The sequence below is a fragment of the Chrysemys picta genome, chromosome 9, assembly GCF_011386835.1.
Source record: "Chrysemys picta bellii isolate R12L10 chromosome 9, ASM1138683v2, whole genome shotgun sequence".
Lineage (NCBI taxonomy): Eukaryota > Metazoa > Chordata > Testudines > Emydidae > Chrysemys > Chrysemys picta.
Window position 1 is genome coordinate 101860785 of NC_088799.1, and position 26758 is coordinate 101887542.

The 26758-nt window shown below is 49.8% G+C and overlaps 1 protein-coding gene across 4 annotated transcripts in view; it reads right to left on the reverse strand.

The window, feature by feature from the left end:
• The window catches only part of DOCK11 (dedicator of cytokinesis 11), a 123589-nt gene that overhangs the window by 22579 nt on the left and 74252 nt on the right, over positions 1 to 26758 (reverse strand). For 2 of the 4 annotated variants that reach the window (XM_008178977.4, XM_008178979.4), the window contains exons 31-45: positions 25099 to 25137; positions 23313 to 23491; positions 22005 to 22121; positions 20595 to 20670; positions 19183 to 19295; positions 17476 to 17587; positions 16381 to 16447; positions 15788 to 15835; positions 14991 to 15133; positions 14161 to 14276; positions 11743 to 11880; positions 5310 to 5492; positions 3715 to 3828; positions 1283 to 1498; positions 1132 to 1189 (exon numbers count right to left, since the gene is read on the reverse strand). In XM_008178977.4, coding sequence (XP_008177199.2) covers positions 1132 to 1189; positions 1283 to 1498; positions 3715 to 3828; positions 5310 to 5492; positions 11743 to 11880; positions 14161 to 14276; positions 14991 to 15133; positions 15788 to 15835; positions 16381 to 16447; positions 17476 to 17587; positions 19183 to 19295; positions 20595 to 20670; positions 22005 to 22121; positions 23313 to 23491; positions 25099 to 25137 — 1719 coding nt within the window. Of the gene's footprint in view, positions 1 to 1131; positions 1190 to 1282; positions 1515 to 3714; positions 3829 to 5309; positions 5493 to 11742; positions 11881 to 14160; positions 14277 to 14990; positions 15134 to 15787; positions 15836 to 16380; positions 16448 to 17475; positions 17588 to 19182; positions 19296 to 20594; positions 20671 to 22004; positions 22122 to 23312; positions 23492 to 25098; positions 25138 to 26758 lie in introns of all 4 variants that reach the window. The other 2 variants (XR_010590316.1, XM_008178978.4) reach the window with 2 other exon arrangements.

Here is a 26758-nt window from a genome sequence, read left to right on the forward strand (position 1 = left end):
CAGAGTCATCCGTGAACCCCTGAGGGGGGCTGCACTGTACAGGAGAAGGCAGAAGGAACACGGGTGTGTTTGTGTTCTGAATGTGCATGCTGAGCGATGGGCAGTGCTGCATGCTGCAGCGCAGGGTAACGAATGCGCAGGGTTGCCTGTTTCTAGTGGCATGGAGTCTGAAATTGAGAATACTTCCTTGGGCATGGCAAAAGTGTCACTTTCCTGCCCATGTGATGGATGAGCAATGCAGTTCAGGAACTCACACATCCTTTGGAACTGTTCCTCTTTTGCTGCTGGCTTCGGTCTCCCTTTCTCTCCAGTCACATGACTGGAGAGTATCCGGATTTGCAATGACCCTTCCATGTACAGTCATGTACGTTTTGTATATGTAACCAGAAATGTTTTCGACGAACACAAAATATATACTTCTCTGGGACTTAGGCCCCCAGTATGCCAGTAAGGAGCCATCAATCACCTTTGCGAACTACAGCTGAAAATCAGGGTTTCCTGGTCTCTGCTCCCTTCTTCCTAGTGTTTGCAGATCAACTACAGTCAGAGATATTCAAGCTACAGTTTCAATGGCGCCCTTTAGATTAAAAGATCAGAGGGAGCCGACAGGTGGAGTGCAGTGCATTAACTGTCAGAGTAGGGAGTTATTCGAAAGAAAAACTTGTTTTTACATGCAAAATGGTGATATTTTAAAACCAACCAGTCTGCCCGCCACTTCCTGTTCTGCACTAAGCCACAATGTCCTCTGTCACCACTGGCTCTTTATCTAGTTGTACAGGGCGTAGAACAATTCCGCTTTCACTGCACTTAGCCTGTACGCCCGCTGTGAAGGAACGCACTACTTTGACCTCTATGCAATGACACTTGTGGCATGATCAAAATATTGGGGAGCCAGTTTTTACACTGATTAGGACATTTCAGTCCTGTGTTTGAATACTTAGACTGGCATTTACATGTGTAAATTCCTATGCCGTAGAGTTCACTATTTTAGAAGAACCCAGTATAACCTGAAAACAACTGTTTATCAGATCAAGTGAATTTGATCTTGAAAACATTTTGATGACCTGTAAACTCAGAGATGGACACAAAGAAAAGGCTGCAGCATTCCCCACTCCAATAGTAAACTCTTACTTTTTCTGTGAAGAAACTCTGCAACAAGGGCTGCTACATGGACATAACACATGGCAGCCTGCAAAATACAACAAAACAGGAGCAGTTACTATGTCAGCTGGAATCTCTGCCTCTCCACACCACCTGTTTTCAATGGAATCTGACAGATTACCTCAGAAAAGTCTCCATTTTTGACATGGATCTTTGCCATGCTGTCCAGCCATGTTTTCCTGAGCTCTGGAGTACTAGCGTAGGACTTGGCTAAGCTGTACTGTAAATCGATCAACATTTCAGGGTCCTTTTCGTGTTCTTTCATTTGAGCAGTAGCCATAAGCACGGTACGGATTCTCTTGGTCAAATCTTTGACTTCTGAGGGGAAAGCAGTTGCCTGGCACAAAACAAATCTAATTAGAAGCAAACACAGAAATAAAGATGTTCAAGGTTTTTGTCACAGACAGACAGATGTCAACCCTTCAACTCACTGAGCGTGCAATGGATTTAATTACTATGTACACTGCAGGTAGCAATTTTCACATGCAAGGTACAGGAGATGATGCTGACTGGACTTTTGATCCATGAAGCCTATACTGTGTCATTTTGTTATGCAATCAATGCATTTCACTTGGGCCTGCGAATCCTCTTGGTCAGGGTCAAGAGTTTGCAACTCTTACTTGAGTTGCTCCTGTAAACAGTAGCCAAATGGACTTCAGTGGGACTACTTATGCTTACGTACTCTACTGGATTGGCATGTGGGTGAGCGAGTGCTACTCAACGTGAGTACAGGCTACGGAATTGGGCCTTCAGTCATTCCTGAAGTATTTTTCACTTGAGTCAATGCCTACCTCACTTGTTCGCTGTCTAATGTGGTCTATTGTACTAAACGTGTGCACAGAACAAAAAAAATGCTAAGTAAAAACTAGAAATAAACAGACATACTCCCTTCCCTGAAAAGTGTATTACTTAAAGGTCCACATGCAGGGCTGCCCCTAGCCATTTGGGTGCCCTACGCAGCCCCCCTGCGGGGGGTGCTGTGTGGGGCCCCAGGCCTCCCTCCTCAGGTCCTGGGTGGCAGGAGCTGTGGGGGGCCACTTTTGGGGGCCCCACAGGCCCCGAGTGGCCCAGGGGATTAGCGGGGGGCCAGTAGCAGCCCGCTCCGCTTTCCTTGCCCCGGCCCCAGCTGTGTCGCTCAGGGGAGGGGGTTTGGGGGAAGGATCCTCCCACTCACCAGCAGTGTCGTGAAGCAGAGCAGCCCGGCCCCAGCCCGCTTTACTCCGCCAGCTCCCAGCCGCGGCACTCTGCTTCCTGCCACGGGTGAGAGCTGGGGGCGTCCTTTCCCCAACCCGAGCGACATGGCTGGGGCCGGGGCAAGGGAAGCGGAGCCGGCTGGGGCCATGTCTCTCCGCTTCCCGCCGCTGCCGGTGAGTGCGGGGGGCGATCCTTTCCCCGCACTCACTGGCGGCAGGAAGCGGAGCGCCGCGGCTGGGAGCTGGCAGAGTAGAGCAGGCTGGGGCCGGGTTGCTCCGCTTCCCACCGCTGCCGATGAGTGCGGGGTCGCTGGGGGAAGAGGTGGAATGGGGGTGGCCCGGGAGTGGAGCAGAGGAGAAGGGTAAGAGGCAGGGTGGAGGGAGTTGTCCGGGGCCCCGCACTCCCCTAGGGATGGCCCTGCCCCTTGCAGGGGGGGACCGGCCAAGGGATAGGGCTGGTCGCTGGTGCGTATGCAGCACGCAGCTGCCTAGGGCACCATGAAATTTGTGCGCTGTGTATGCTGCGTATGCCTAAGGACAGCCCTGTCCACATGTATAAAATACAGCCAGCAAAGAAAGCGTGGCTCAGTGAACTTCAAATGCACATTTACATTCCTGTGCAGAACAGAACTACGGATCTTTGCCTGTTACCTACCAATTCCAACGACCAGTTTCATTCTATCACAGGGCATAACTCTACTTAGGTTCTCCTCCTCCCCGGTCTTTAAGTAATATGAAAATTATGGTCTTATAAAACATTTCCCAGGTTTTTCCTTTCCTAAACTGGCAGTTACATAGTGTAAAATGTGACCAGATTGCAAGCATTGTATATTGATATTTACGGAAGCAGACAGAATTTATTCATACTACGTTAGCACTAAGGCTTTTGCTTTCCAAAAAAGGTAGACTGCAAATAATATGGTGAACATTTCACCTCTTTTACAGAGAGCGATTGTCTCAATTTTTTATTTTTAATGGTTAGTTTTATTACACGAGAAACATCTGGTCCTCTCTTCCCTCCCTTTGCTAGAAATTCTTGGAAAGATCTTTGGATGACCAGAAAATAATGCTATACAAAGCTGTAACCTCAACAGGAGTTCTCCCTCCCATCCAGCTGCAATAAACATGACAGTGAGCCTGACACAGCTCTCACAGTCATTGAGTGAGAGCTCAAATCGCCGTGGCCAAAATGCTTGTTTGCTCTCACTCGACACACATAGTTCAGCAGAGGGTTACACGAGTAAATAGTAGAAATACATAACATTCGATCTTTAAATCCGATCTCTGTGTACATTTCCCAGACCATGTACTTGGTGGTGGTAATGCAAACTTATTATTTGTTTTAATTCATCAAACTTACCTTCATGGGCCTGTCACTGTTTGCAAAGTTATTAATAATGAATAGCGACTCCTGGAACCTCGATCCTCCATTTAGTGCCACATCTGCTATTAACTGGCTCACTGCAATTATTATCTGTTGGAAAAGGGACAGGTTCTCATCCATGTGCTTTGTTGTCACAATTGTATAAAAAGATGTTTGTGAGTCAAAAATCTTTCAAACAGAATGATTACCATTAATCGTAACTAGGGCTCTGGGTCTGCGACCGCTGTGATTTCTGCAGCAGGAGTGTGGCTGACCCCAAGGCTGCCCAAGCAGCTGGCCCTGGAGCCAGCCGCACCAGCTGCTGCTGGAGAGGCCTGGGACCAGCTGCACCGGGCAGCTGGCCCCGGGGACCGCCAGAGCAGCGGCCAATATGGGTGGCCCAGGGGACCACCTGAGCAGTGGTCCTGGGGGGTCCTGGCAGTGGTCCTGGGGCGGCCGGAGCAGTGGCTGTCATCCCATGGCTTCCCGCCCCAGCGGTGGCCTGAGTGGCAGCAGGTCCCCCCGGCAGCTGGTGCTGTGGGCCCCCCAGGGCTGCCTTCCCGCAGTGGTGCCATGTGCCCCCAGGCTCCCCCGCCCTCCAAGATTCAGTCAGGGGTATTTGTGGTATAAGTGATTCTTTGCTTCTTGCCCGTGACCTGTCCATGACTTTTATTAAAAATACCCATAATTAAATCGTAGCCTTAATCATAATCAGTCTCATTTCCTTGTTTACTCTTCAAAATCGGATGATTATTAAACCAGGACATAGTCCTGCTGTCAGAACAGCCCATTTTAGGACTAGGACTAGAACAAGCAGACTACAAGTCCTGGGCAGGAGTTATTAGATGCTATGTTATATTGATCTCTTTGGTGATTTATCACAGCTTGTAGCCCATCTGCTACTCTGGCGGCTTTTATCATGACTGAAAACAACAACAATACAACAAAAGCCAGAAACAACCCCCCAGAAGAATTCCTCCCCCAATCCAACAGGCAGGACTCTTCCCACCTGACCATGGACAATCACCCCCGTTCTCTTCACCGGTCTCTTGGCAAAGAGGTGAGCCTTGCAAGCATATTCTGAAACTCAATCCTCTCATCCATAAGGACCCTGGGCCAAATCCTGAAATCACAACTTAGACCAAACTCCCAGGAAAATCCCTGGAATCAATGGGATTTCTGACCTGATACGGACTGCAAGATTTAGCCTTCTTAAAAAAAGTCAAACTCCTTCTCAGACTCCCTGATGAATAGGACAGGCTGCAGTTGAGAAATCCCGGTAATACCCAGGAGTTCTGGGTTCTATTCCTCGCCCTGCCTGTTGAGCGACCATGGGCAAGTCACTGCTCTGCTTGGTGCCTCACTTTCCCCAGCAATAAAATGGGGAGGGACGACACTGATCTCCTTTGTAAAGTGCTTTGAGATCTGCTGATGACAAGCGCTGGATGACAGCGAGGTCCTAGTGTTAATATTTTAATCTCTCACGCTGAAGATCAGAGTCACGCTGGACACATTCTCGGTCTTTGCAGGACTCAGACCTGGAGATTAAGCACTGAGGTGCCCCACTGCGCAGCAGTTCACCTTTCACTGACCTGCAGATGTGTTCTCAGAAAGGTTTTCCTTTTAGTGAACTCAAAGTTGTTCCTCATCAAAAGATACAGGAGTGCCGATGCCTCATTCCTGGTGGAGGCTAGCTTCGAGGTGCAGCACTTCAGGACCTCATAGCACAAGGCTGCACACATGGTCACCCTTCCTTTGAAAAATGCTGAGGAAAACTTAACAAGAAGTGTGCCAATGTTAGAAACACACCCAGTACACACACTAGGGTTACCGTCCATCCAGGTTTCCCCGGACATGTCCGGCTTTTTTAGCTTTAAATGGCCGTCCAGGGGGGGATTGCTAATAAGGTAGAAGTGTCCGGGATTTCCCCCTTCCCCTCATGCAGAGTGCGGCGCGGCTGATTGAAAGCCGCTCGCAGCCACTGGGGCCTCTAGCAGCCAGAGTCCCTCCCCCTCCCCCGCTCCCACCTCCCCTGCAGAGCAGCGCCACAGTGTTTGGCTGCACATGGAGCCTGCAGCTCTCCCTCGGCCTGGGGGGGGGGGGGGGGGGACAGGCAGGGGACAGGGAACGGGGGGTTAGATTGGTCGGGGGTTCTGGGGGGGCTGTCAGGAGAAGGGGGTGTAGAGAGCGGTTGGGGCAGGCAGGGGACAGGGAACCGGGGGGTTACATTGGTCGGGGGTTCGGGGGGGCTGTCAGGAGAAGGGGGTGTAGAGAGTGGTTGGGGCAGGCAAGGAACAGGGAACGGGGGGTTAGATTGGTCAGGGGTTCTGGGGGGGGCTGTCAGGAGAAGGGGGTGTAGAGAGCAGTTGGGGCAGGTAAGGGACAGGGAACGGGGGTGTTGCCGGCACAGGGGCCCGAGGACAGCAACAGTGAGGTTCGTTGCCCGGAGTGCTTCACGCCAATAAACATACCGGGGTGGAGAAACAATCAAAGTTTATTTGAGATCTCAAAGTGGTGCAAGGAGACAGGCAAGTCTCAAATCGAGCACACCAGCAAAAACAGTTTCTCTCTTCTTTATACATTTTACAACTAAGCCCCCCCCCCCCTCTCTACCACCCCCCACTCTACTCCCCCTCCCCTCTCTACCGAAGGCATGTTATACATTTAAGCAACTAAATCATTCTAGGGCTATAAATCTAGCTTGTTAGTAACTTCTCTCTAAACAGTTATTTGGTCCTGTTTACCCTTAGTTTATTACCCCTTCCCCAGCTAGAAACATGCAAACCTCATCATTATTGTTTGGTACCTGAAATGAGCAAGGTTGTAATTGCTAACTGGCTGTTTACACATTCCAGTTCCTGTCCTTGGTTGTTGAGGTCGATCAGAGTTAAACATGGAAGGACAGAGTTTAAACATGGAAGAACTCTTGCTCAGGCAGGCATAGTAACCCCAACAGTTGGGTTAGATTGGCCGGGGGTTCTGGGGGGCCTGTCAGGAGAAGGGGGTGTAGAGAGTGGTTGGGCAGGCAAGGGACAGGGAGCAGGGAGACTTGGATAGGGGGTGGGGTCCTGGGGGCAGTTAGGGTGGGGGGGACAGGTAGGGGGTAGGGGGATTCTGAGGGGGGCGGGAAGTGGGAGGAGGCGGGGCTAGGGCAGCACCCCGTGTCCTCTTTTTTGATTGTTGAAATATGGTAACCCTAGCACACACAGACACATGCGCACACGCAGGCACATGCTTTATCTTCACGTCTGAATGCAAACGGGCCTAGATTGGTGTTTGGCTCCTAGAAATCCTCATGGGAATGAATTTCAGGGTCTTATTTCTAATTGCTGAATGTTTATAGAATACCCTAACTATGTGTGGAACTCTGGAGACACACCTCCTGTCCTAGAGAGCTTGAAATCTCTATCAGATCCCCCCAGATGGAGCTCGCAGACAAAGGAAGCCGTGGGCCAGGGAAGGGTGAGGGTTAAAACAAACACAGACTGTTACCCGGAGGAGGAAGTATATCAGAGCAGCAGGAGAGGAATAGCAGCAGCTAGGAAATTTGTAATCCAAGGAAATCTCTAAATAAGAGTGAATTGTGGCCGAAGCCTTCTCTGCTGGCTGCCTAGAGTTGCAATCTGCTTCTTCCCCCAACTCACTGGGCCTGATGGTGGGAGCAGGGGTCGGAGCAGGGAAATGACCTGGAAGGAGGACAGGGAAGGGGGATGCATGCTACCTTCCAGCCTGCCACAAGGAAACCTCAGCAGGGAAGCTTCAGAGACAAGGCGAGCTCAGGGGTGGCACAAGGACCTTCCTCGTGGAAATGGTGAGGGCTATATAGTCACTGAAGAGTGGGCAGGATTTGTCTGTGGGCCTGGAACACAGGCAAGTGCTCAGAGTATGCCTGCCCTGCAGTCAAAAACCAGCCTCGCAGCTGGCCTGAGTCAGTTGACTTGGGCTCAGGCTGCGGGGCTAAAACTTGCAGTGTAGGTGGCTCCCAGAGGCTCCCAGAGCCTGGGCCCAAACATCTACTCTGCAATTCTTAGCCCCTGAGAACACAGCTATGCTGCAGCGAAAACCGAGTCTCGGAGCCTGGGCTGCAGGGCTGTCGTTCCCCCAGACACCGCAGAGCAGTACTGGTTGACAAAGTGTCAGGGGTCTCGCCCAGCGAGGGTGCGTCTATACAGCAGCCTCGGCTAATCATCTGAGTCCACTCCCCAAGGGTCAGGCCAGGCTGTACTCGGGTGGGTAGCCTGAGCCACCACCCATGCCACTACAGCCACTCTGCTACTTTTACCCCGCTAGTGCGTGTCCATCTACCTGCGCTGGGTAGCACCCGCCCGGCTGATATGTAGATGCACCCTGCGTTGCCATCGGCATGAGCATTTTCAGCAGCTGACCCACCACCTCAGGCCTCAGCCACTTCCGCTAAACATAGCGAGCCGAATGCCCCGTCTCACCCCAATTCAGGGGAATGCCACGGACTCGTCTCTTCTCTTGCTCTTCCTAGCAGAGAAGGAGGGGGCACCCTAGGGTGTGCAGATGGATCCGAGTGGAGTAATTTGCTGAGGGGATGGGAACTTGTGAGCACCGTTAAAGGTTGTATTCAGTGGCCAGAATATTGGGCCGACATTTTAAAAATGTCCATACGGAAATGAACTGTGGGGATGCCACTGTGGAGGTCTAGTATCAGAGGGGTAGCTGTGTTAGTCTGGAGCTGTAAAAGCAGCAAAGAGTCCTTTGGCACCTTATAGACTAACAGACGTATAGGAGCATGAGCTTTCGTGGGTGAATACCCACTTCCTCGGATGCATGTAGTGGGAATTTCCAGAGGCAGGTATAAATATGCAAAAGCAAGAGTCAGGCTAGAGATAACGAGGTTAGTTCAATCAGGGAGGATGAGGCCCTCTTCTAGCAGTTGTGGAGCTCTAGGCTTTCGGCCGCCACATGATTTCTGAGCAACTTGCTCAGCTTACAAGAGGCTGTTTGGTTTATTTTTTAATTGGATTAGGTAAATGGTAATCTCAGCCCCACCAGGGACTGTGGCTGCATCACGGTATTATTTGTCAAAGAAGAGTCAACAGCCGAAAGATCACATATTTCCTATGCAACGGACAGACTGAACTATTGGTAGGGGAGCTCTGATCTCCTCCTATGCTCGGGGCAGGTCTCTAGTTGAGTTGGGAATACAAATAGTAATTATAGCAGCTTATAGTGAGCGAGACGGCAGATAAGCCTTATATTCAATGTCTTTGGCCAAAATCAACATTTTAAGGGAAAAAATGGGGAAAGAGAAAATAAACACCAGTGTAATAGTAAAGCGCTAACAAAGTGTGTACACAGGAACGAATGATTAAAGATTAACTGCTGCTTACTGTAGCATTGCCCTCTTCCACTAGCAAAGGCAGGAGATGAACCTCAGTTCAAGCATTTCTACTAGGCAGCTCCCCTACGATCAAGTTTAGTCAACAGTGGGCTGAGAGGATTAGTGGGTGAGGTATTTATATTAGGTATTGTTTCTGGCCTGCAGGCATGGCGTTATTCCACACACAACCCTGAGACCTGCAGGAATGTGTAGTCTTTGGCCGCCACAGAAAATTCAGAGATTCTTTTCCGTGTCTAGAATACTCGTCAGTCACTCCTTCAGCGTGTCAGCCGTGGGAAGGCAGCTCTCGGCCAGACAAAGAGAAGCCATTCCCCTAAAAGGGGGGAACTTGGCTGTTCCCATCTATGGGGCAGATCCTCAGTGGGTGTAAATTGTCCTAGATCCACTGACTTCAGAGGTGCCACCCCAATGAGTTCTGAGTGCCCGTCGGCAGAGGGGCATCTAGATCCTCGTGTCTGGAAGTGCTGAAGAGGTGCCAAGGGACCCCCAGCTCAGCATGCTTTGGGTCCAGTGGGGTTCTGCCTTGCAGCACACAGCCCACGGCATCCCTGATGCCCCACAGAGGGACCACAAAGGGAGTGGTTCCCAGGAACAACATCATCCATGGAGAAAGTATCTCCATGCTGGGCCTGAATAGAGGAGTAGCCCAAGGTGCCCTTAAAGTAGCCAGAGAATTTCCCCTGTGCTGCGGGAAAAGCCTCCTGAGTCAGGCCCCACCTGGCATAAGGAGAGGGAGGAAGCGTGCCAGGCCAGAGGGGTCAGAGAGACAGAGCTTGGGCATGGTGGAGCAGGGCTCGGCTCCTCCTGACTCTCCCCTGGCAGGAAGCTCTCAGGGACCTTTGCCAGTGACAAAAGTTAAAGCTGCTCCCCTGCAGCTTCAAGTTACACCAAGGCCAGTGGACAAGGATTAGGGATTTGCAACCAGCTCCCCTTATCCCCACTCTCAGCTCCACTTGGACATAGTAGAGAATCAAGCCTGATGTGGATCAAGTGAATTCGCCCCTTAAAATACACATCTCCTATTTGGGAGTGGTCCTAGAATGAAGGATTCTGAAGGAAATGTGTATTTTATGTCAGCATTCTCCCCAGCAACTTGGGGCTGGCAGCAACCAAGAGCATAAACAATTAAGAATAATTGATTTGTATTGAGTTTCCACTAAGGAAAGAAACAGAGCTTTTTCTTCCTTTTTTTTAAACAACTAAGCACAGCGTGAGCTCAGTTTTCTTGCGCCAGTTCTGTTCTATGTCTCTTCCCGGTTGTGTTGCCAATTTGAGTTTAGTATAGAAGGGAAGACTTTTGAGACAACAAGCGATAAAATGTATTTAGTATGGGTGAAATTAAAAAGATTTTTTCCCTAACTACTCACCATGACAGGAGGCTCTTTCCTGCTTCGTTACCATTATCTCTGTGCTAAAGGAGGTGTGTTAACACCGTAGTGGGAACAAAGTTACTGGTGATGGTGTACAAACCAAAATCAACATGCGGGACTTTCAGAGCCCATAACAAGTTTGCAAACAGAAAAGCCAACCTTGTACCTGCCTTTGAGAGACAATTGCCCTGGCCACTTTAGAGTCACTTTGCAGTTAGAAATGACCTTTAAAGTCTAACACAGGTAGGACAAGGATGCTTGGAACCCATGCGGTTACAGCTGGCACAGAAAACACTTCCTTGCAGATACTATCTACTGGGTCTGTATCTCTCATTTTACAGAAGCAACGTATTGCAGGGGAAATGAGAAAATTTCACTAAAATAATTTTGCAAGTTTCTGAAAATATATCAGCCAATTTCAGCGCTGCTGCAGATGGTCAAGACGCCACTGAAGTCAACGAGTTGCCCTCACGGACACCAGCAGGGAACTTGGCCCACCATAGTTTTCACTTTGCTTTGGAACCCAGGGGCATAAGGCCTTAGCTCTGGGGTAAGTCTCCGGGAGCTCGGGGTCTTGGAATCTCGTAAGGAGATCCAGCAGGGCGGGTGTGGATTTGCCTGTTTGTTTGAACTGCATAACAATTGGCTGGGAAGGGAGGAAGTTGCTGTGTTCAAACACAACCTTGGGCCGCTTTTGTGCAAAACGGAACTATCGGAATGTTGAAAAAGCTGCCGGAGAAAGTGAGCGCGTTGCTACCTCCCATAGATGCAGCAGGTCCTGAGTGCTAGTCCCACCCTGGCGGCTAACTCGTTTTAACGCTGCCTGTTGGCACAAATGCTTCAAGGAAGAGCAACATTTTGGTGGGACTGATACTGAGCTCTTACAGGATCTAGGGAACACCGCGGAGGTCAATGGACTTACTTCAGAGTCACACTTGTGCACATTCAGTCAGAGTCAGGACACCCTCTTTAGCTCCTGCTGATGTCCCCTGGTATTTTATCCAGCCCCAATGAGTGTCAGTACATTGATGACCGCTGTTTAAAGTTAGACGACTCCATCTAGCCCTGCTGATCCGTTACCTCCAAGCAGCGCAGGCCAGCAGTGAAAGTTGGGGTAAGACTGTCCGTCCGTCCGTCCCCCCCCGCCGCCTGTATGAATTCTAACCGGAACCTTTAAAGCTGTCCCACCTACCCAGTGACGTCTTGTAACGGTCAGTAGGGGCGGGAGCACAGTTTAAAGGTTTGGGGGCACAGGACCGCCTCACGTGTCACCTCTGCACCTACCTTGCTAATGAAAGCTCTCAGGGAAGCAAAGACATGCTTCAGAGCCACTTCTGACTGCCCGTTTTTGAGAAAGGCGAGATGAATATCAAAAACCTTTTTCATGAGTGGATTATGGCCGTCGTTGTTTAAGAGCTGGTTCTGGAAAGCAAGGAGAGAATTCATTCTGCAGAAATACCCAGCGTGTGTGCCTCAAAAAGCCAGTTCCCTACCTTTCGTAACAGTTATTCTTCGAGATGTGTTGCTCATGTCCATTCCATTCTAGGTGTGTGCGCACCCACATGCGCGACCGTCAGAGATTTTTGCCTTAATGGTATCCGCAGGGTAGGCCGTTGCGCCCTCTGGAGTGCCGCGCTCATCCGTCGGTATATCAGGCACCACCAGCCCTACATCCTCTCAGTTCCTTCTTGCCGGCAGCTCCAACAGAGGGGCAAGAGGGCGGGTAATGGAATGGACATGAGCAACACATCTCGAAGAACAACAGTTACAGAAGTTAGGTAACCGTTTTTCCTTCTTCGAGTGCTTGCTCATATCAATTCCATTCTAGATGACTCACAAGCAGTTTCTACGGAGGTGGGCTCAGAGTTCACGGTCTTGCAGCACTGCTCTGCCAAAGCCAGCATCCTCTCAAGCTTGCTGGGTAAGCATGTGATAAGATGTAAAGGTGTGGATGGACAACCAGGCAGCGGCCCCGCAGATATCCTGAATCGGCACCTGGGCCAGGCGCCTTTCATCCTGTCTGCCACCACAGTGAACAACTGCATTGACTTGTGAAATAGCTTAGTATTGTCGATGTAGAAGGCAAAGTGCCCTCCTGAGGTCCAGGGTGTGCAACTTGTGTTCCTCTTCCAATTTATGAGGCTTCAGAAAGATGACAGGTAAGCATATGTCCTGGCTGGCAAGAAACTGTGAAACTACCTTGGGCAGGAATGCTGGATGTGGCCACAGTTGGACCTTGTCCTTGTAGAGCACCGTATTGGGTGGCTCGGAAGTAAGCGCCCTGATCTCAGAGACCCTGTGGGAAGATGTTATCGCAACCAGGAACAAAACCTTCCAGGAGAGAAGAAGAAGAGAGCAGGAAGCCAGAGGTTTTAAGGGGGGGGCCGATGAGCCGCAACAGCACAAGGTTGAGGTCTAAGGGAAGGGACGGGATCCCTGACGTGCAGGTAGAGACTCTCGAGCTCCAGGGGTTGTCCCTGTCTTCAATCAAAGTCCACTTGGCCGCTATTTTGACCTTTCAAAAACCATCATGTCATGAGCGAAGACTGACCTGCCCTAGAGCAGAGGTTGGAAGGCCAAAATAGCAGCCAAGTGGACTTTGATTGAAGACAGGGACAACCCCTGGAGCTCGAGGTGTAGAAGATAATTCAGGATCGCCTGCAACGAGGCCTGCTTGGCCCAGATACTCTGGTCCAAAGTCCAGCATGTGAATCTTTTCCACTTGGCCAGGTAGGTCACTCTGGTGGAGAGCTTTCTGCTACCCAACAAGATCAGTTGGACACAGGCTGCTGAAGTAGAAGAACCACTAACCCTTGCCAGGCAAAGGAAAGGTGCTCCGACCAACCACCACGGGCGCTAAGAAGGAATTGAGAGGGCATAGGGTCGGCGGTGCCTAATATACCAATGCTTGAGCGCAGCACTCAAGAGGGCACCACAGCTGACCCTACAGATACCACTACGGCAAAACTCTCCGATGGCCGCAAACGTGGGCACGCACACACCTAGAATGGAATCGACATGAGCAAGCACTCAAAGAAGAACTGTAAGTGACTAGGATAAGTGACTGCATAACAGAACATACCATTTCTTAAGCCAGACAAATAATAGTTCTACAGCGACCTGGGTAAATAAGTACAGACAAATGATGGTAGAAAAATGAGAAGTCCCCCCAAAGCTATATTATTTGGTCAGAGATTTTATTTTCTACACTAGATAAAAAGTCAAACGATATTACCACATTTGCAGAAGTAACTTCAAAAGCTGAGCCACTTATCTGTTACCTCTCTCACCGCAGCTCTTAAAAACACAACAAGCTTGTATCACAGACACCCTGGTACGGTTATGTAGCACTTTTGACACGGGCTGGGATCTGGCCCCAGGGAAGTAGGTGCTCTTATTTGACTAACTACACAAAGCACGGGCAATACTGTGCATGAGTTTTTGGCTTTTACTATTTGTTTGAATTCCTAAACACGCCTACTAGCTGGATCCATTTACTTATTTTATTGAACTAACTCTGTCAATAAAAGTATAAATGCCTAAGACTCAGCTTGGGTTTTCTTTTTTTTTGCACTTTACTTCCCTGTGGTCCATCTTTATGATAGTGAGCACAAAGGAAAAGTACAAAATAACATGGGAGAGCGTTCAGTCTAACACAGGGTTTGCAAATCGACTAGTGCTAATGCTGATTTCAATGCTCACCTTGAAACACTGGGTGAAGAAAGAAATGGTGTCCAGGACCGTTAGGGAAACTTCTGTGGCTGTATTGCCTTCTAGTAAGGCCTGGTGCACAATGTCCGCTTCGGAGGTGCCAGCATCTGGGAGCAGGAAGTAAAGGAAAGCGATGGAACCCTCCAGAACAATGTGCAAGTGTGGCGCTCAGGCACACACAGGCTCTCCTGAGACCTAAGTGCAGCAGGTTCTCTCCTTATCCACGGCAGACAAGGGCAGCATCGTCACCACACAGAGGGAAGCTTGTGAGTGGCCTCTTGCCACTTCCCTCGGCCCCCAAATCAGATGCAACATGACATCCCCATCCATCAGCTGCCTCTCCAAGCTGGATTCCTGGAGCAGAAGTGGGGCAGGCTCTCTCCTGGGGGAGGGGTGACGTTCAGCCACGTGAAGAAGGGCCAATACAAGGCCTGTACCCCACTTAAGCCCCGCTGGCATTGGCCTCATGCTGGGAATCTGCACGGGGCGAACGCCACGCAGGATGCAGCATTCCTGTCTGCTCTGCTCTCTCACTAACACCAGAGCACCATCTGTCCCTACCGGCAACCAGGAATTGGAAGCGAGATCGGAAGAGGAAAATTCCATCTACAGACTAAACAGGGGAGATTTTTAACACACCCTTTGGCATGAAGCCCCCACCACACCCCACCGTTCGAAGGTCTGCAGGGAAGAGAGGGGATCGGTGTAAAGACGCAAAGCCGAGCAGCCTGACGCAACCAAAGGGACGTGACTTCACAAGTGGCAACACGCAATCGTCTAATACGAGAAAACGACGTTACCAGCCCCGTCTCCGTACATACTGTGATTGAGCGTAAACGAACTTTCCAAGCTGCTCAGGTGCTGCAGCCGGGCCTGCATCAGGCCCGCTCTGCTGCGAAGGGCAGGCATGGTCTGCGATTTCCTGTCCACTCCGACAGGCTTCGATAGCCAGGCATCGTGAACCCTGAAAGGAGAACCCAAGCTGCAGACTAGGATGCATTACCATTGGAGTGTGAAGCAGGGAGACCCCAGTCCAATCCGCTTGTCAAGCTCAGGCCAATACCAAGCAGGGCCTAACGTGGTACCTGGAGCAGGCAACCCAAAACCGCAAGGACAGCCTGTCCCTGCTGGCCCAACGGAGCACTCTGCCAATTAGCCCCAGCGGCGGGTCTGTCCCTCAAACTCTAGGATAACCAGCAACGAAGGGGCTGCTTTGCAGCACCTCTGAGAATCAGGCCCCGAGCCAGGCTTGTGAACTGAGAACCACCACTTGTCTTTCAAAACTTGCGGCTTCACGCTAGCAGAAAGCTATAAAAATAAATCTCAGTGGAGGGCTGGCGGGGTCAGAGAAACGGCTGGGAAGTTGAGTTTTACCAGCGAGAGCTGAAGTTGCCCTCTGCTGAGCCGGAGGAAAAGAGAGAGCACTGAGAGAAGTGTAGCTTCTCTCCTCTGTTAAAAGCGGAAGGGAGCCCCCCACTTCCTCTCCCTGGCTGGGGTGAGCAGGGCTCCCAACAGCTCCCTCTCCCCGCACTGGACCCGCTCCCCTGTTCATTCTCACGTAGACACCATGGGGCAGGTGGCACGGGGGAAGAAACCACTAGCAAAAAGAGTACAATACCTGGCTATATTTCTCTTCCCCGCGTATCTGAAGTGGAATAAACAGACTCTAGAAAGAAAAACATTGTAAATGTCAGGAAGGAGACTGAACTGTTTCACTTGAACCAGTACATGTCTGGGTGTGTGGGTGTCTGTATTTTAACCCTGTGCTCAGCGTGTAGGCCCTCAGCTCCTCCAAACACACTCCTATCTACTCCCCCATCTGTGCCGCCAGACACAACAGAAAGTGAGACTGCGCTGGTATTTCCAGAGCCTTTGATGTGATCACCTTCTCTTGTTATGCAATGGAACGCTCTTCGCACAGAATCAGCACCGATCACCATCAACTTGCCAGCCCGGCCTCACGTATTTAACACTGCTCCTCTGGGGCTGTTACCCTACAGTCTGCAATGGCTGACCCTAGATCATTCCTCATGTGAAGTAATATTAAATCAAACTACTTTTCTACCTCCTGGTAGGCTGCATCTTGTGTGGAATGGAGCAGCATGTACCATGTGCAGTGCATGGAGAGATGGTTTCATTTTACCTACCTATGTTATATAACAAACATATCACGCGCAATTCGAAGCATAGATACAATCTCCTGTTACTTACTCCAGAAGTACGAGGACATTTATCAGCTCCTGGGGGGATATTTTGTTCCAGTAGGTGAGAAGTGTATCTGAAAACGAAACAACCCCGCTAAGAATGTATAACAACATTTGAGACCGTCACAGAGGGTCTTTGCAGGCTAAATCAGCCTGTGACCACTGGCCTGTGGAAATCTATCTTTGCAGCCACACAAGCATGTGTCTTTTCGGACTGGCCATTTGATTCTTCACCTCCCTGGGAGGCCTTTGCCCAAGCCTGCTCGTCCAATGCAATGGTGCAGGGAGCTGCAGTGAACGTGTTTCCAGCCCTGGAGGGGAACAGCCCCTAAGCTGCCCTCCTCCAGCAGTCAGGGTCAGACGCTCCCCTTCCCCACTGACGCATTTTTGAAAATGATGAAATAAGACAGAGCTGAGCAAATCCAGGATCTGCCTGTCCCCCCAGTGATGGATGTGGTACCCACAGGCTTGCCCTCTTTCCTGTGATGGGAGCTCCTCTACCTAACCAGGCTCCAGCTGGGATCCCTCCGCTCCCCCCCTCAACTCAGCAGTGTGGGAAGGGCTGGGGTTCGCAGCCCTTGATTCTAGTCCTAGGCGTTGGCAGCCCCAGCTGGCTGTGGGAGACGGCTGGGCTTAGCGAGGGGAGGTGCAGCCCTCCCCCCAGAAATGAGCTCACTGGTAACACGAGGGCCAGCCAACGAAAACCGAGGGCGCACAACCGGCACCCCCACTTCTGTGACGCCCCAACACACCCTGCTGCAATATACGGTACAGAGACCACCTGAGCAACGGTGCTTTACCAGACCCTGGGCCCATACTGGTGTCTGAGTGGCACAGCCTGGGGTGGAGGACAAAGAGGGCGTCTAACTCCCTCTCTAGGGCTGCCTGCGGGCAGCACTGCAGGATCTCCAGGCCCCTCCTGCCCCCCACACTGGGGCCTGTCAGGTGAGGAAGCGTATGGCTGCTTCTGGTGGCCCCATATTGCTCCTGTCCTGGGGGAGATCCCCTCGCCTTTACGGCTGCTACCCGCCATGGCATACAGGGGCTGTGGTAGGGACCAGACCCGTCTCCCTAAGCACACAGTACGGTGAGCGTCACTAACCTTCAGAGACCATTTTAATGACGTAGAGGTAGCACATTAGGAGACTCCTGATCTCATACTGGTCCAGCCTACTGTGATGGGACACGTTACTCCTCGTGGAACTTCTCCGGCTCTAACCACCACAAAGATACGTGTTAGAGAACCATCCCGAAGCACAGAGAGCCGGATCCCTGCTTTAATGGAGCCTAGGCTGCCCTCGACCTGAGGCTGCTTCCACCTGATGGCTAATTGGTGGCTTACGTGAAATATGCTAGTGGCTGCAATCTGCATGTTGGGGCGGGATGTTCCCAAGCCACCAGGAGAACGGGCAGGAGCTGGCACTTGCCGGGATCTCGGCTGACAGAAGGGGAACGCAGAATGAACGATCCCCGCCATGGAGTGAGCAGAAAAACCACACGCCCCCTCTTGGCTCCCTGGGCCGGTCAGTTCTGGCTGAAGCCCCACACAGGTTTTTTTAGCTGAGCCCCGGGGTCATACAGAATAGACAGACATTTTTAGTTGCTGATTTATTCTGGAACGGGCTGGGGCATGAGTCACTGCACAACACAGAATGAACATCATGCTGTTTGTATGTGCCAAATTCTACCTATTAAATCCACACACCACTCAATGCTGGAAAACAGGAGGGGCACAGATGGCATCCAAGAACAGTGCACATAGTACACCATGCAGCTCTAAAGACGTGCACCTCTGTTGCTGTAAACTGAACCCTGGGACATCACGTCTATTAACAGAGAACTATTTTTTGGGTACTCTGAAAAACAAACCTTCTACCACTTGGAAAAGGACTCCTGGCTAAGCAGGGGCCCTTGACAAGAATTGTGCTAAAACCAACACTACTTGCTGCAAAGCAGAGTTGGATGTTCTCTCCAATGCGTAACACCTGGCTGAATAGGAAGGGTTCAGTGCTCAAACACTTGGCAGAACTGGGGCTTCAGGACTCTTGGTGGGGATACTGGACCTTTACCAGGCCCCGCCTCTCCCACTGAGAAGCTCTGCAGACTCCCTTCTGAGTATGCACAGGCAGAACCAGTGGCAGCTCCAAGAGCTCGCTCCTGTTGCCTTTTTAAAGTCACAGAGCATGTAGCAATTCCGCGTCCGCCCCAGTTACATGTGCAAATGCCTGCTGGTCACAGGAAAGCCGGGGCAAACCCCCAGTCTCTGTGCACGCAACCTGGGCTCAGGCGGGGAACTTGCATTCTTAAAATTTGGGGCCAGATTCTTCCCTGGGTCATTTGACCAACGTTATTTCCTGCGAAGCGAGATGGTGGCTGCTTTTTAAACAGAGCTGCTTTTCCTACAGCTGTGTCCTCTCCGCGTCTTCTCCCCTGAAAGTGACGAGCATTGGCAGGCAAACACCATGGTGCTCTGCTTTCAGTCCACATACAGAACTCACCAGGCCTTGGTCAAATGTGCAGTGACCCATGGAAGTCAATGGGGCTCTGGGTGCGTGTCAGTCACAGCCCATGTAGAAACATTCCCTATGAATTCTGACTTTGACCTTTTATAAATCATTCACAGTGTTTTAGATCAATAGATTAAGGCACAATTAGATCATCTAGTCGGACCTCCTCTATAAAACACAAGTATCATTTTCTGTTTGCTTTAAAACTGGTTTGCAAGAGAACGATCAACATGGTGATTTTTTTTTTTTTTTTTTGAACAGCCCAAATGTGCTATTGCTTTCTGTCATCCCACATGCATTACGTTTTCCCCGGTGTTGTACTGATCAGGAGAACTTGTTGCCCCTTCTGAACTCAGAGATCCTTTTGAGTCCTCTCTTTTCATACTGTGGCCGTTCGGAAGGGCTGTACCATAGCCTGAAGAAAAAGAACAAACCCACGAAGGCACAGTTAGCGACTACATACCACTGGGAAGGGGCTTCATGAAAGATGCCTGAAGAGATGGGTACATGACTTGCAGAGAACACATGGCAAGTGTACGAGTACCGCTGGACCAATGACCAATCCAGAAAGAACTGATAGAGTCATGCAGAGTTTAGACAAAGACGTACAAAACTTTAAGAGGTTGTTGAACAGAATAGTAGTGTAATAATAGTAACCTCCTGAGGTCTGTTCCAACCCTAATGTTCTATGATTCTATGTTCTAGCCCAGATTCTGTTCCACTTACTCGCACTGAGTAACACGTTAGTCCACTGGTAGTCCCATTGATTTCAGCGTGAGTAAGGGTGTCAGGCTTTGCCTTTTGACAATTGATTTGATAACTGTTGAATAGTAACAATGGATCAGTTCCGCTAGCCCTTTCTCAGCTCCCACTGAATTTATCTGGGGAAGGAGGATGGCAGAGTTTGGCAGACCACCTATCTCCTGAGCATAATGAGGGAAATCTATTCTTTTAATACGTCTCGTGGCTTCCCCCAAGAACAAAGTCCTTTATAAACATTTAAGAAAAGTTTCCATCTAGCAATAATCACCTCTTGGAATGAATAATCTCAGTGGTTCCGATACTGATGCTTAGGACACTGCGGGTAGGTCTACACAGCAGCTCGAGAGGCGATCCCAGCCCCGAGAGGCAGACCTGCACTAGCGCTAATCTAGCTAGAACAGCTGAAAAGGGCAGTGAAGCCATGGCAATACTTCAGGCCTTCAGGGAGGGCTGTACAAACCCGCTGGGACCCTAAGCGCGCGCACACACACACACACACACGCGCGCGCACGTTGTCTGCCTGTGCCGAAGCCAGTGTCGCCGCGTCTTCACTGCTGCTTTGAGCTGTGCTAACTAGACTGAATTTAGCATGGGTGTGCGTCCAGGAGCACTCACACCTCCGTCTACCCTGGCTACCACGAGCAGTCCTACTGATTTCACCAGAGCTACTCAGGTGAAGCATGGTTAAATCTAGCCCTTGTAACCTCACAAAGGGTGGGCATACGATTGTGCTGGGCAAGGAATAGAGCAGAATTCTGCCATTTTTAATCACTTAAAACTCTGGCCCATTGAAGACTAAGAGGACAGCCCACATTTGGTTTATTGTTCTCCTGTTTCCTTCCTTCTCTTGCTATGCATTTGGAATAATACAAGGAAAGTGCGGTTTGGTTCTACCAGCTGCTTTTAATTTGTACTAGTGATACTTTAATTACACTTTAAGTAACTCATTTACCTGTATCTTTCTCCACAATCAGACTCGATCTGTTTGAAGGGGATGTAAAAGTATGTAAAAACTCATCTCTCGATGCCTGCAAAACAACAGGAGATACGTGTGACGGAAAAGCGATGTCAACGTATAACAGCAACTACCAACTAGATCAGCGTTGCAAATTTGGGATGAAAAATATTTAGTGTGACTAAAGAAAAAAAAAAAAGTCTCCTCACTCACTTCTGCCAGGTTGAGGATGAACACACCGGCAGAGTTGTTCGAGGAATAGTAAAGCATTTTTACAAATGTTTTGTTAATTTTTTTCTGTTGAAATGTTGACCAGCTCTAAAAATTTGATATTTTACTTGCCAGTCTAAAAAAATTACTTGAATAAATGGGCAGGGACAATTTGCAAGGCTGAGCTCACCCCGGGGCCAAGCTCAGATATGAATATGCAACTCCCATTGTAAATCCACATCTGTGTGAGAGCCGGACTTGGTTTTACATTAACACATTACGACAACCCGCTTTCCTCAAATAATGACACTTATGTAGGGTAGATCTCAAAAGAACGTGTTATAAGCTGCAAATGAAAGGGCAAAGCAATCTCACCTAGCAGTGCAGAGAGATTTATAGCAGAGTAGAAAAGGAATGTGAAATGAATGAAACAAGCAAGATCAAATTGGGCTATGGAAAAGAGAACACAGTTATTTGTTTATAAAGCAGGCTACTGGCAGTACATACTAAAAACTGCAGGTAGGGTGATAGAGCTAACGGAACGGGGGGTTGGTCCCCGCGGGAAGATCAGGCCCGGTGCTTTGTGCCAGAGCAGGTGAGTCCAATGGAGCCAATCCAAGGGGGCAGGGCTACCCCTGGGACTAGACAGGCCTGCCGGAGGCTAAGAGGAGGAAGAGTGACTGGGGCAGGTTGTGCTGGGGGAGAGGAACCACAAAGGAGTGGAGCTAACTCTGGTGGTGGGTTCCTGGAACAAGAGACCAGGTGCCCAAGAAGGTGGCTCTGGGGCCGGTGTTCCAGAAGGGAAGCAAAGGTAGCTGAGAACAGAGAACTGGCTGTGAGGCTGAAAGAGCAGGATTACCACAGACCCCTGGGAGGGAAGGCCGTGAAACACTAGGACAAAGGGCGAGCCGAGGAACTGTTTGTGTGTGGAGTGTGCTTATGTACGGACAAATAAACCTATTTCAAGGAGACTGGGTCTGGCAGCGAGGGCTTAAGCTAGGGAGAAGCCCTGCTCTGTCACGTATGGTGGGGAATGGGGGCACCTCGATCAGCCCTGAGACAAGGGGAGAGCGAGGTGGATCTTCGGTGCCCAGTGAAGAAGGGAAAAGAGGGGCACTTGGATGGCGGCCACTCTAGTCGAGCTAGAAATCCTGAGGAAGAGACCTGCCAATCCTCAGTGCCCGTAGCGTTACTCACAGAATTAGACACGGCCGTGCAGGAGTACAGGGTGTCCCGGCCGGCTACTCGCTGGATATTCTCTAAGAGCAGCGCAACCAGTGGCAGATACAGCTGGGCTATTTTCGCCTGCTGGTTCTGAAAGACAATAAATGGCACAAACTGTTAAGCTAACCACCAATCTCTTCAAATGTGGTGACACGGTTAAGCTCCTCGGCTTCTCCATGATGATCCCTGCTGCTTGCTCTAGCCTAGAAAGAGTTAGCTACTGCTCCGGCACTATCTTTAATATGTTCATTCGCCCGACACCTCTGTGAGGCAGGAAATATGAATATCCCTCTTTTATAGATGGGGAACAGCAGGGCTAAGTGACATGCCCAACATCACACAGGAAGTATGTGGCAGAACAAGCAATTGAACCTGACTCTCCCGAGTCTCCAGCTGCACCTTAAGCACTAGACCATCCTTCTTCTAAATAAGAGAGGCCTGATTTGCAAGAGCAGGGAGTACCCAGTAAGTGCCACTGAATTAACGAGTTGTGGCTTTTGTTCCCTTATCTTGCACTGAGAAGGGACAGGGAATTTTTCCTTGATCTCACTGATTCTTACAACATGACTTGCCAACCGCTGAGCATTGCAGCAAAGAGTTTCTAAGCTACAGAAGTCAACAGAGATCAGCGAGAAGCAAAACAAACCTGATACCAAATGCTGACTGCCTAATTCCCCCCGAAAGAGAGAGGAGTTACGCTGGCTGAAATCCCACATCTCAGAAGTCACTGGCGGGAAAGTCATGGAGAAGCAGAACAGTTCCAACATTTAAAAATGTTTTACCATAAACCTGCTGGAGTACGAGAGGCACCCTAAACACAACGTGGGCATTTCAAACTAAACCTCACCCAAACCCTTTCACCGTAGTGTGAGATCGACTGGTCAGAAAAACATCAAGCTACCTTAGAGAAATAGAGATTGGTTCTCTCTCCAGATTACTGCAGATTTAATACAAGGATGCTAAATTAAGTCCTAGTCCAGCAAAGCACATGCTTAACTTTAGGTAGCCCATGGCTAATCACATGCTTAAGTACCTTGTTGGATCAGGGCCTTATCACCTTAATGCTCAATATGGCTAAAACCAATGGGAATAACTAACTGAAGATTAAGCTATTTCCATCTTGAACTTTCCCCATTACACAGTGAAGCTCCTGTCAATTATTCAGAACTGGTCTTTAAAAAGTGAGAAAATACTAATGAACTGTTCAAAACCAAAAGTTTGTTGTGTGTCTTTGCATCGAACCCAAAGACACGCTGAATCGTCAATAAAGTCATGCCTTACCTTGTGCTGGTATCGATTGTCAAATGCATGCTTTATTAACAGATTCTTTAACACAGTGATGGCTGTAAGTCTGATATCATAATTGTCCTGCAGAGCAGGAGCGGTTTCCCTCAGGAGCATCCCCACCAAGAAGTGATGCCTGCAATACTCATCGGTTAAATTGTATTCAAGATTTACATCTGCAACAAAACAGAAACACACTGAACAGTGCTCGCAATATTTTGTTTTAGAGAAAGAAAACACAATCATGATAGATTTGTAATTCAGATCCCGCCCCCTCTGTAAAGCGCTCTCATGTTGGTGTGATTCAGTGACTATGAACAGCCCTGTAACTTTTGTAACCATTATTCAATGCAGCAACATTTTGATTAAGACTGAACTGACCAGAGGTTTTGCCCACCGACTTCAATCACATAAAAGGTCACAGACCTCCACTAGCGCCTCCTGTTTAGGTTAAACATTGATATTTGCTTCTCTCTTTCATGACAATGTTTTGCCAGCGCTGGACCTAAAGGTCCTCAGAGAGCCTTGTTAAATTTACCTCTCCAGGGCCAGTTCAGCAGAGTTTGACTGAAGTCCTAGAATCACAGAGAACAGAGATGGAAGAGATTTGCTAAGACCCAACGATACTTAGCACCAGGGGACTAGCCCACTTGCGGGGTTATAATAATGACACGGCATCTCTCTGGGGCTGTTTATGCCACTGCGAATTAACAAGCGAGAAGCTCGCGCCCTGGAGTGAGTGCGGCGCTCTGCGGGCGATGGCGAATGGGTGGTGGAATGAGACACATCATGGCAGTGATGCCGAGTTTCAATAGGCCACTTGGCGCAGCGGCTTGGGAAGGAATCTGCACACTGAGTCAGGACGCTGGTTTATTTTGCATCCCCAATGGCAGTACTGCCTCCTTCAGCCCAGGTCAGACAGCAAAGGAAAGGGTTCGAATACTCCAGAGTCCCAATACACAGGAGACAGCTTCTTGCAATTACTGTACAAGATCAAGCTGCAGGAAGAGCTAAAACATACGGGAGGCACATGGGGACACACCTTCACTGCCCATCCCTGTCCCTGCTGCTGGTTTAGAACACCAGGCTTTTCAATATGCCCCCGAGGGCCTGGGGAGCTAACCGGGCAGTGGGGTTAATGCCCTGCTTGCCAGGAGCTGTGATGGCTTCACCTCTGCCAGCAGACATCTTTTGCTATTGCCGACTCACACCTCTGCAGCATGGCCACCAAGGAGCAATGCAGCCCAGCATTTCACTGCTTAGGGTGGTTCAACTTCACCAAGGCCACCTCTTGTTGTGCTCTCCCCTAATGCACGCGCACACACACAGTCTGCATAACCCGCAAGCTCCCAGTCTTGTGGCCTTCCCCCAGAGCGGACAGCCACCTTGTTTTTGGCTCAGATGCCTGTTGGAAACTCCCACAAGTGTGGAAGGCTCCCCTGATACACCTGATTAGGCCTGGGGTGTCTAGACCGCTTTGAAAATCCCACACTACGTTTTCCAACAGCTGTGTCATGCTGCTTACAGAAACAATAGATATTTTAAATTCTGCTGGTCCATATTGTCCAATACAACGTTAATTGAACTGTGAATTCTTGATTAGGAGAAAACAGAAAGCAAGCTGGAGAAGCTATCTAGCATTGATTGTTAATTGTTTTAGTAAAAGTCTATGTCTATTACACAACATGGTTATTTCAGTTAGTTGGGTGCAAGCAAGCTAGTTGATTTGAAGCTGTGTATTTAATTTGACATTAGATGATTCAACGATCCCAGTCAAACCTACCTACTGAAGTGAACCGTTCCACAGCAAATGAAAAAAAATCTAATTAATATGTAAAAAGAAAAGGAACACATAAAAATTCAGCAAAACTGAACAGTATTAAGTAACCCTGCCCTCAGCCTTGGGCTGGGGACAGTCTTGATGGTGGTGTTACACACTGTTAGCACATTAACAACAAGGAGTCCGGTGGCGTCTTAAAGACGAACAGATTTATTTGGGAATAAGCTTTCGTGGGGAGAAAACCCACTTCTTCACACACTGTAACTTGTGTTTCTACTAATCTGTTGTTTAGCTGGCTGACAGCGACCTGCAAAACCTGGCCAGTGTTAGTTCTGTTTACAAAAGCAGTGCCAAATTCTAGCTACTGATGAAACACAGATGCCTTTCAGGAAACCTACTGGGGGAGGGAGGGGATGTGAAAACTGACTTCTCATTATCCCTGCCCTGGAAAGCCACAGACAAACTGCTCTGAGATGCTTCTGAGAGATAATGGAGTGGGACCCGAAGCGGACATGGTCTGCATGTGATGTGTCTGCTCACACCATGTCCCCTGTTCCCACCCCTATGCAAACTAGTCCTTCTCTAGCGTGAACACAGTACTAGAGGGGTGGCGTGAAGGGTTCTTCCCTTGGGTCAGACAACTCCATACGCCGTGAACTACATGTACAGACCTGCCCACTTCACCACCGACATGCCCCAGTACGCTCCTCTGCAAGGGCAGGCAGAATGGACATGTCAATGCCACTTCTATCGTGTGCACATTTGAGGAGGCGGCTGTGCCACTTTCTCACGCCAGCAGGATCCTGGTGACCGTGGTGAACCGATTCACACTCATTAACATATGCACTTTTTTTAAAAGGAAGGAAAATGACTTAAATGGCAGGCACTGGCAGCAGGGAACTATGGGGCAGGAGCTCAGTGGCTTTTAGTTTTTCAGTCTGAATGCTGCAAGTACAGAGACATATGGTAACCAAGTCAGAGCATCCTGTCCTATTGCGTTAACCATAAGCAGACATCCCAGGGTGTAATGGCTCCTCTCTTTCCCAGCCACTCCCAGCGGCGCATGCTGTTACACTGGGCCAGACGGACAAAAGGCCAGCTTTACGCGAGTGTGACGGAGATTAGTCTGGGCCGGGCAGCTCAGAGGAGTAAGCAATGCGAGAAAACAGACAGGAAGATGCTGATCTGTGCCTGAGCGCTCCGACTGAACGCAGTTCGCGGTGGCGCTCCCTCGGAGGTAGGGCAGTGCTGTTATCCCCATGGGACAGAGGGGGGACTGAGGAGACATCTACGCTGCAGAAAATCCCATGATGGTGAGTCTCAGAGCCTGCAGACTTGGGCTTGCGGAGCTCAAATGACAGCATGCAGCCATTCCCGTTCTGGCTCTGAAGTCCAGCAACGGGGGTAGGGCTCAGAGCCTGAGCAGGCACGTTTACACAGCTATTTTAGTGCCGTTGCGCCAGCCCCGTGAGCCCCAGTCTGTAGACCTGAGCTCTGAGACTTGCCACCACGGGTTTGTTTTTGTTTTGTTTTTTCCAGTGTAGACATACCCCAAGGCACAGAGAGACCCGGTCACCCACTGAACGAGCAGCACAGCGGGGAATTAAACCAGGTCTCCTGTGTCACAGGCTAGTGCCCTGCCCCTGGGAACAGCCATCCACTT